Source organism: Poecilia latipinna, unplaced genomic scaffold (assembly GCF_001443285.1).
Source record: "Poecilia latipinna isolate Pla-1442-1.1 unplaced genomic scaffold, P_latipinna-1.0 Scaffold2266, whole genome shotgun sequence".
Classification (NCBI taxonomy): Eukaryota; Metazoa; Chordata; class Actinopteri; order Cyprinodontiformes; family Poeciliidae; genus Poecilia; species Poecilia latipinna.
The window spans coordinates 218,940-229,089 of NW_015114882.1; the positions used below are offsets into that span (position 1 = coordinate 218,940).

Sequence of the window (10,150 nt, forward strand, 5' to 3'; positions counted from 1 at the left end):
TAATAATATGGTGAAAACATAACTTTGGAAAATTGATTAAAAAAATTTTTGTTTACGGTTAAATAAATCAATTACCCCTGTTGATTTTTCACTGTGTGACTGTACAAACAGCAGCCCGTACAGGTGACTGAGAGGAGAAGAGGTCGGGGTCTGGTACCTCAGAATCTGACTCGATCCAATGGAGGTTCTGATCCAGTTTGGATGGCAAACAGATTTAAAATGCCTCACTGTGGATGAAATCCTGATTATATCGTGAAGCAGAATCAGGACTGAAAGTTCTGTTTCTGGTCCAGAGATCAGAGGAGCGGACACTGACCCAGAACCGGGCCGAACCAGTTCTACTGGTCGGACCTGTAATACTGCGGTCTGTCCAGCAGAGGTCAGGCTGTTATCACTTCACACTGCCTGCTTCTGCAGAAACGGAAACACTCTGCTGCGGTTCCGATTGGATCAGAACCTGACTGGGTCAGGGGCAGAACCATAAAGGAATCCAACTGGACCAGAACCATTCACTATCCAGGAGAGAACAAGTGAAGTCATGAACCACTGAAAAGTTTAAACTTAAGAAAGTTCAAACTTTTTTAAGTTTAAACTTTTTTTTTTCAGCAGAAAACCCAAAACATCTGGAAATACAGAAGATAGAAAACATCTGTATGACTTCAGAAAGGTTCTGCTGGTTCTGACTCCAGACCAGCTGGAGCCTGGGTCTCTCCTCGCATTCTGAGCCGTATGAATAGACCTTTGTTGGTTGCTAGGAGCGATTTTCATCAGGCTGCAGCATGGAGACAAGTACCCCACTGTCTGCAAGCTGTCGTCGTCGCTGCTGCTGCCTCCTCCTCCTCCTTTTCTTCTTCATCCTCCTTCTCCATCTTCGGCCTCCTCTTCATTCTCTGACCGGCCTGGCCTAGATGTTTGAATCTCCTCCTCAGCTCATAAAGAAGCACTCCAGAATGTTTGAGGTGCAAACAACACCTGGACCGAAGCTGATGTCCTGATATCTAATGACATGAACCGTGCAGCAGGTTCTCCACTGGACCTTCAGAACCGGGTGGATCAGACCATTGGTCCAAATCCGCCCAGGAAGGTTCCCTGTGATTGGTGGAAGGGTCTCTGTGATTGGTGGAAGGGTCTCTGTGATTGGTGGAAGGGTCTCTGTGATTGGTGGAAGGGTCTCTGTGATTGGTGGAAGGGTCTCTGCACTGTAAAAAAGAAAACGTAGATTTTACGGTAAAATGCCGGCAGCCGGGATTGCCGAAATTTCACCGTAAAACAAAAAAAAAAACATTTTACCCGTAATTATTTTTTACAGTTGAATTTTGGCAACCCTGGCTGCCAGCATTTTACCATAAAACAAACAAACAAAAAAAGATTTTACCTCAATGTCATAATGGAGTCTAATTTCTTAACCCACATGCAGAACACCAGGCAGAGAACAGAAATCGGTTAAATAAGTTCATTGTAAACACAAAATAATGATCAACAATTGGGATCTAGGGAAAGTCTGCAATCTGGATCACCGGAGCACTGGAGTGTAAAAAAAGAGGGATGGTGAGTTCAGGGATTGTGGAAAACGGCAGTGTCAGATTAAACAGACTGGTCTTACTTGGGTGGAGGTAGGTCTTGTCCTGCCAAAAGATTCACTCTGGTTATTGGGGTTTGGTTCAAGTGGAGGGTTGCTGCTTCACTGACGAAGAGGCTGCGGTGGAGGGCGGACAGGTAAGTTTTGGATCACAGGAGGTGAGGAGCGAGTGAGACTGACGACAGGGTATCCAAAGAGTTTTGGTTTACTGCGGAGGTGTCAGTGGAAATCTGGCAACCAGTGGGTCCACAGCGTCACGAAGAATAACCTGAGGAAGAAGCACAAAGAGACATCACTAGAGGTCCACAACAGGAGATCACAATGAGAAGCATGGAGGGCTGGAGTACCAATTACTGGCTAACACTCTGGATCTGAAGTGTCGGCAGCTCCGTTCTCATATACTCCTCCAGATGATCTGATTAATTGCAGTTGTGCAGGAATCGAGGAACCACCAGCAACGCCCTCAGGAGGGAACAGCCTCTTGGCACCCTCTGGTGGTAAAAGAGGGGGAAAGCAGCAAAAAGGAACCATTCCAACAACCCGGGTTCCCAACACTGTAAATTGTTTTTACAGTGGAATTTCGCCAACCCCAGCTGCCGGCGTTTTACCGTAAAATCTATGGGGGTTTTTTACATTGTGGGGTTGCCATAATTCCACCGTAAAATTACAGTAAAATACTGACTGTCAGTATTTTATCGTGTTTTATAAAATACGGTAAATGTCTGTCAACTACAGCTGCCAATATTCTACCGTATTTCCTAAAATACGGTAAGATACCGGCAGCTGTGGTTTTCCCTTAGTAAAATTTGCCATATCCTTTTGGTAAATTAAAGATGCTGACGGAAGTGAAACATTAGGTGGCATCGCCCTTTACCCAACTTCCCCTTCGCCCAAGCAGCAGGGCCTACCATACAGTCCTCTAAATGTGACAAATCTATGGTCAATTTGTCTCTCATAAAGATGGTGGCATCGGTTGTAGGAGTTCGCCCTGCAATCGGTGGACTGCCAGTTTGATACCTGGTCCTCCTTTAAGATTTCAGTTTGATATATCAAAGTCTTTATAGATTTAGTTATTAAAAAACAAGCCAAAGTATCACACCACCATTCTATGTACTTTCACCATATTGTTTCAAACGTAAAATTTAATTCGCAAACTAAATATATATTATGGAAAATAATAATTTTCCATAATAATGGAAAATTATTTCCATTATTTATGATGGTTTTACATTCATATCTATAGATATGAACATCAGCCAGGGGAGCTGTGGTGTTGCAGCGGTGAAGCACAACCCCACACATTGAGGCCTTAGTCCTCATGCTGGTGGTCACAGGTACAAATCCCAGCCTGGTGACATTTGCCACATGTCTTCCTCCTCTCTCATAACCGTCCTTCCTGTCAAACTAAAGGCCACTAGAGCCAACAAAACCTTTAAAAAGAAACATCAGCAAAATTTGGAATTTTGGCTGATTAATATATGTTTATGAAGTTATTATAATTCCATGTATTTTCTACAGTAATTAAGTGTTTTTTATATTACAGTCAGCAACCGTATGTGGTGATCTGTGTTTTCTGTGTATTTATTTAGTGCTGTTCCCCTGTGAGTCTCTGTGCCGTCCTGTCCTGATTGTTCCCAGGTGTGTCTCGTTCCCTGATTACCCTCCTTGTATTTGAACCCACCTGTTGTCTTTGGGGTCCTCGTCGTGTCATGCCGTTCAGCCTGTTTCCCTGTGCCTCCCCTGTTGGACTCTTTATTTTTGGATTCTTCATTAAATCATTGTTTTTCATCTACATCCTGGGTCTGCCTGCGTTTATCCTCACCCTCTACTTCCACAAATCATGACACCGTAACTATTTTACTTTTTCTTTTTTTTTTGCGCCGTAAATTTACGGACTTATTTTTGCAGTGTTGACTGACGGTGATTCCATGTATTTTCTACTGTAATAAAATGTTTCGGATTTTACGGTCAAACTTTTGCATTTTTACCATTTCTTACCGTGAAATTTACGGACTTTTTTACAACATGTGATTGGTGGAAGGGACTCTGGTTGCGGAAGGGTTTCTGTGATTGTCCCAGCTCTATTTAACAGCCAAATGCGGGACTTATGGCAACACTATTAATGCAGAGCTCATTTGTTTAGCGTTAGCAGAGACAAGATTCCTGCTTGGTGGATTAGTGGTTAGTGAACCAAACTTTTTGGTTAGCTGTGTCCGCCACTGGCAATAACTGCTGCCAATTTTAAGCCCTGCAGGGTCCGGCACGGAACAGCAAGACACGGGTTCAAAGTAGGGCCGACCGTTCTTGCATCAGAACTTCCGACCCGGTTCAACCCGGTGTTCTATCAGACGGCCATACACTGTCAGGATGGCCTACATGCAGTGAGTACCATGCCCGCGCATGCGCATTAAGAAGTCCGACGTCAGTGGAGTTGTCAGTTCAGCATACGCAACAAGTTATGACGAAAATAAGTAATTAAATTGTCTATAATATCACATAATATGATAACTAGATAGATATACATGCGTTGTCGTGGTTTCAAAGTGTATTTAAAGCAGGTCTGGCTGCAGCTGCAGTCAACTACAACACACGCCCGTGTAAAACTCATTAACTTGCTTAACCGCTAAGTCAGGATGCCATACAACTGTTAATAACAAAGTGTATGACGATCTACGTCATGATTCTATGTTGTTGATTAAATGAAATCTTATGGTAATGACGTGTCTGACAGATACTGCCGGTGTTCTATCAGATTACCATACGCTGTCAGAATAGCATACATGCAGTGAGTACCATGCCAGCGCATTAAGTCCGACCGTCAGTGTAGTTGTCAGTATACGCAACAAGTTATGACGAAAATAAGTAATTAAATTGTTTATAATATGACATAATGTGATAACTAGATGGATATACATGCGTTGTCGTGGTTTCAAAGTGTGTTTAAAGCAGGTCTGGCTGCAGCTGGATGCCATACAACTATTATTAACCAAGTGTATGATGATCTACGTCATGATTCTATGTTGCTGATTAAATAAAATCATATGGTAATGACTGCTTATACATGTCAAAGCTAAGCGTAGGACTATCTGACAATGTAGGCTGATCTGACAGAACACCGGCTCCTTGTGTAGCCGGGGCATGGGGCCCCTGAATGTGCTGCTGCGCCTCTTCCTCTTGTCCATATATGGAAGATGCTGTGACAGAGTGCAGCTGGCTTGTTAGGGAGACAGGTAATCAGTATTTGCATTTAAAAGCGGGTAGATCCCTGAGATGATCAGATGCAGGCTGAGGACTTGTGCACAGGTATGTTTAACATCAATCATGAAGTGAGTTTAGAATTTGTCAGATTCCGCCACTGATTGTTGTAGGAAACGCACTTTAGAGAGTGACGTCAAGAGCAACATTTACTGGTTTCACTTTAGAGAAGGTAAGGGTTTCTCATGATTTATCTGGCTGGTTAATGTTCTTGTCTAACTTGATTTCTTTTGTGTGTAGGTTGGCCTGCTACTGTTTCAGTTTTTGATTTGTTTTGATTTCAATTTTTCTTTTGTTTCAGTGTACTTATTTTTAGATGTTTATTGTTGATTAAAAATAACTTTTCTTTTTTGGTGGTTTTGTTTAGGGAAAGGGAGTTTCTGCTGCAGCCCTCTGGCTAGTTTTAAACTGGTCCTATGCTGTCCCTGGGACCTATGCTGTCCCTGGGTCCTATGCTGTCCCTGGGTCCTATGCTGTCCCTGGGTCCTATGCTGTCCCTGGGTCCTATGCTGTCCCCGGGACCTATGCTGTCCCTGGGTCCTAGGCTGTTTTACTCAGACTGAGACTAGTGGGAGGGGAGTTTTTTTTCTTTCTTTGTATTCACTAGGGATTTTTGTGTGAGTGTGCTTTTGTTGGGGAACACTTAAGTGCATTTAGTTGTATTTGTGTTTATTATTATTCCTCCCCCAAACAGTCAAATTTTTATCTAATTGGGTTTTAATTATTTTTCAGCTTTAAGGATCCCAGGGCCAGCGTAGACTCCCACTTTTAGTGTGGTCACTTGGTATAATAAAATAAATTGACTATTTTTGCTCATGAAACATTTGTGAATTCAATAAACTGTTTGTAATCTGCAGCAGTGCCTCTGTCCATTTTTACAAACTTATCTGTGTGATCTGGTAAAAAGAGGATCTAAAGCTGTACCCAAGGTCACACTTGGAACCACAAGAGCTGTGGTTCCAATCGGGGCTGCTTTGAATTCAGCAGCTGATTGTTTTGCAGTCAGCCGTTGATCGGGTCCAGCTGGCTCTCACTAAACTGTTACTACTGTATTTTGTAAAGAGTGCTCTTTTTAATTTAAAATGAATTCCTCCCAATATTCTGCTGTTACCTGGTCCCATGATGAGGTCATTTACTCGCTGATCGAGTACAGAACAAACTGATCGGTCAGCGAGGAAAGAGTTTTCCGCTGCATCTGAGGAAAAGGCTATGGCCGCTGCATGGAAACCGTTTAGATTCAAACATAATGACGTCACAGCGTCGATGCCGGACTCTGCAGTGCGAAAAGGGCTTCAGTTCACACATATATATTCTCCATTACATCGCGGTGGCCATTTTGGAAAATGTCTGCCAGAAAAATTAATGTTCAGTTCGTCTGAACATCGAATCCAAGCTGTAGATCCATTCTTCATAGAATCCACAGCTGAGCCGGTCAACAGGTTGGGGAGGGGGGAGCGTTGGTTCATTTTGGGTTCCAACAGTTTTCTTCTGTCTTCCAGAAATCGTACAGCATCGACCATGAGCCTCTGTCCAGACAGCCGGAAGCAAAGAACGGGAAGCAGCCGAATGGCAGAGGTAAGGCTGCCCCTTTCGGGTCACCAGAACCCGGGTCAGAACAGAATGAAGCAGACATGTTCAGCGCCACCTTCAGGCCCAGTTTAAAACGTACAACAGAACCCCAGAGGTTCTGATGGCGAAAAAGTCCGAGCTGAGGAACCGAAACCCAGTCAAGGTTCTGGTGGTTGCCAACCCATTGAGGAAAAATCAGTTCTGTTGGTTCTGGACCAAACCAGAACCAGCAGAACTTACATTTGTCTTTATTTGGTTGTAACATCAGAACTTCATATAAGAAAACCCAAAGAGGTTCTGATCTGGTTTAATCCTTCAGACTGATGGTTCTGATCCAGAACTGGTGACATCACAGCCGTGAACCCAGGTGTGTTCAAGTACCTGCTGCTCCAGCTCCCTCTGTCCTGGCTACCTTTAGAGGCTTTTATTTTGGAAGGCTCCGGCAGACAGGTCTGCAGCTTGTTGAGTCATTTTCATGGAAGTAAGAAGATTTTCCCAACATTCTTAGGAGAAAACCCAGAAGGTTTGCAGTTCTAAGGCCCGGTCCAAATCCTCTCCCTCCCTCGCTCATGTTGAAGGTTAAAGGTCGCAGTGTGATCCACCTTCGCCCATTTTGGGTTCCATTTCCACATGTATTATTACCACTTTTTCACATGTAGCATCAGATGTTTTTATTTATATATGCCATATTGTCCTTAACTTGATCTTTGTTAGCTCAACTTTATACCAAACTAACTTTTAGCTGCATAAAACAGATGGTTAAAAAAACCATGTCTCTATTAGTCAAATAGAGATAAATTGATTATTAGAACATTTTAATGTGGTTTTTTTTTTTTTTTGCCATCTTGGAAATATGGCGAAGTTCACAGAGCGAGCTGTCTGTCTGGGACTCAGCCTTACTTCCTACCATGTTTGGTTCCTATTCAGAGGTTCTGCTGTGCTGCAGCTCAGTCCGGTCCAGTACCGAGTCTCAGGGATGCTTGTTGTCTCCATGGAAACCTTCAACATGGTGCCAGCAGGGAAAAGATCAGTTCTGAGAAGATCTGGATGGTGGTCTGCTTCCCAAGGCTCTAAGCAGCTCTGGGATTATAAAGTACTGCTGGTTTTGGATCCATCAGGAAAACAGAACCTCACTGCAGGAGAACATCTGGACCTGCTTCAGACACGGAGGAGAAGGAAGGAGATCCACATGGATTCTGGATCAGAACCGGGTTCTTGTAGCAGCTGGTTAGCTTGAGCGCCCTCATCTGGCTGCAGCCAGAACTGCTGTTGAGTTTTCTGTTTCATCATAAGCTGCTGGGAGGAGAGCAGCGTGGGAAAACCTGAGGAGGAGGATCATGTGACCCAGCACAACTGAAGAGGAGGAGCAGAGTGCTGCTGCAGAGAGCATGAAGATTACCAGAGACACAGCGGGACCAGAACCCATCAGAACCGGGTCCATGGAGAAGAGGAGAGCCAGCAGCAGAGAGGCAATGGTGAAGTCCGGTAAGACTCACCCTCCTCTTCCTCAGGTGCTCCATGTTGGGTCCCTGAGTTCTGGTTATGTTTGGTTTTCTGGAACCAGAACCAAGGCCGGTTCTTTTCCCCTGCAGGAACAGAACCGAAATGTTCATATGTGGTCTTCACAGCAAACATCTGCATCAGGTTCCAATGCAGAAAGTCCTTCAAGACTCGAGTCGGAACCTGGAGGTGCAGAACCAGGAGGAATCAGTGGGAACCAAGAGAATCGGGTTCCTTCTGATTCTCCTGGTTCATAAAGAACCTGATTCCCAGCCAACATCAGTACTGTTGGCTGCTGACATGCAGATTAACCGTCTCATTTCTTGAGACTATCAATGTCCTTAAAGGGCCAGTACAACATCACCAAACTGTTTTACAGCTTTCGCTGCGTTCAGTGAATGATTAAATAATATACTGCTCAAAAAAATAAAGGGAACATTTCACTTTAATTTTGTGTGTGGCTCCAAATCCAGGCCTCCATTGGTTAATAAATTTGATTTCCATTGATGATTTTGTTGTTGGCACATTCAACTTTGTACAGAAAGTATTCAATGAGAATATTTCATTCATTCAGATCTAGGATGTGTTATTTGAGTGTTCCCTTTATTTTTTTGAGCAGTGTATATAGCAACATTTCGCAGTGATGTAATTTAGCACAAAACAAATAAAGACCTCTGGAATCTGAAGGGCCACAGAAACGGCTACGGCGGGCCGGATGTGGCCTGCCAACCTCGAGTTTGGCACCTGTGAACTAGGAGGTTCTGTTAAGGTTCTATAGGTCTGATGGAGTAGGAACCTGCAGGCGTCGTGATGTTTGGGTGGTTCTGGTTTGGTCGGGTTCTGTGGGTTGCGTTTTGCCCTGAGCGCCGTCTGCAGGTGTTCAGACCCGCAGTAGTCTGAACGTCTCCTTCAGAAACATCAATGGACCTGGAGGATCCGGTTCCGGCTTGGACCGATTCGGAGCGGACCCGATCATCTCACAGCAGCAGAACCATCTGAGCTGGGCTGATGCGGTTCTGAAACACAGAACCTGACAGAGTTCCCATTGTACCACCATATATGGATCCGCTCTGATCAGAACATTCTTCCTGAACCCATCCGGAACCAGAACCTCTGCTGAACTGGACCTGATCCTCGTTAAATCAGAGCTGGACACCGGTCTCCATCTCCGAGCGGAGCTGCATGTTGGGTCTGATTTTCTGAAATATGAAGCGAGCGCGTCGCTCTCTGGTTGCAGCTTTGTTTCAGGACAACGGAGGAAATCTGACCCGGGACTCCCAGAATATCTGAGGACCAGGATCGGGTCCCTGAGGAGCGCCATGTCCTCTGGGACACAGAGACAATTTTATTTTTTGTAATTTTGTTAATTTACCAAATAAAGGGAATCTGAAGAAAAAGACCAAAGGAACCATCTGCTAAAAAACCCCACAAGAACTATGGAAATAAAATATAACTTGATATGATTAATATAAAATATTACATATTTCTGATAAAAAGACAAGATTGTGAGGGAAAATCGTATTGTTTGGTAATAAAGTGATGTATCATCTGATCAATTTACCGCGGTGTGAAGCAGCATTTATGCTAAGTGAATGTAATAATTGTTGAAAAGTTAAACATTCTAAAGTTGATATTTCTGTAGCATTGCCTGTAGGTCAGAGGTCACTGCCCTTCGGGGTCACGGTAGAGAGAGCCTGTGTCTTCAGAGACAGATGTCCAGCTGCTGTAACCTCAGCGTGTCTCTGTGTCCTCAGCTTCGGCATACTCTAACCTGCAGCCGCATCGCCCCGGTGATGTCCACAGGAGGTCGTCCCCGGCGTCCAGCTGCGTCCCCCCGCCTGACTACATGGACGGAGACGAGGACGAGGACCTGATCAAACCCAAGAAGCTGCTGAATCCTGTCAAGGCGTCCAGGAGCCACCAGGAGCTGCACAGGGAGCTGCTGAGCAGCTGCAGACGGTGAGACATGTCCGTCCTCACGGGGACAGCGGGGACTGGGGGACGAGGGGACGGGGGGGACAGTCAGCAGCACAGACTGCATTATATTAATGACAATTATTACACTATATTAAATGAAATTACATTACATTAGATAATATTACATTACTTTAAATTACAGGGTTTCCCCCAGAAAACTTGCTAAGCCCGGTGGTCGGGGCGTTGAGTCGGTCCACCGGCGGACCGCCGTGTTTTTGTATTAAAAGATGTTAAGTTGACAGGAAATGTAAAAGTATTACTGTGTAATTA

General features: G+C 44.4%; 1 protein-coding gene and 2 long non-coding RNA genes across 5 annotated transcripts in view; 2 read left to right on the plus strand and 1 right to left on the minus strand.

The window, feature by feature from the left end:
* Positions 1 to 9,897, plus strand: part of LOC106937054 (protein FAM107A-like) — a 23,182-nt gene extending 13,285 nt beyond the window's left edge. The window contains exons 2-3 of one of the 2 annotated variants that reach the window (XM_015018369.1): positions 6,334 to 6,409; positions 9,658 to 9,897. In XM_015018369.1, coding sequence (XP_014873855.1) covers positions 6,334 to 6,409; positions 9,658 to 9,866 — 285 coding nt within the window. In that variant the 3' untranslated portion in view covers positions 9,867 to 9,897. Of the gene's footprint in view, positions 1 to 6,333; positions 6,410 to 7,276; positions 7,889 to 9,657 lie in introns of those variants that run through there. The other variant, XM_015018370.1, reaches the window with a different exon arrangement.
* LOC106937055 (uncharacterized) lies at positions 604 to 6,326 on the minus strand. Of its 2 annotated transcripts, XR_001422293.1 has the most exons (4): positions 5,946 to 6,326; positions 1,927 to 2,070; positions 1,604 to 1,847; positions 604 to 1,199 (listed from the first exon to the last, which is right to left on the minus strand). It is a non-coding gene; the product is annotated as an uncharacterized LOC106937055 (long non-coding RNA). The 2 variants fall into 2 exon arrangements; XR_001422292.1 differs by having other exon boundaries at positions 604 to 1,847.
* LOC106937057 (uncharacterized) lies at positions 4,576 to 5,690 on the plus strand. The gene is made up of 2 exons (XR_001422295.1): positions 4,576 to 4,882; positions 4,948 to 5,690. It is a non-coding gene; the product is annotated as an uncharacterized LOC106937057 (long non-coding RNA).
* Positions 9,898 to 10,150: the final 253 nt, after the last annotated feature.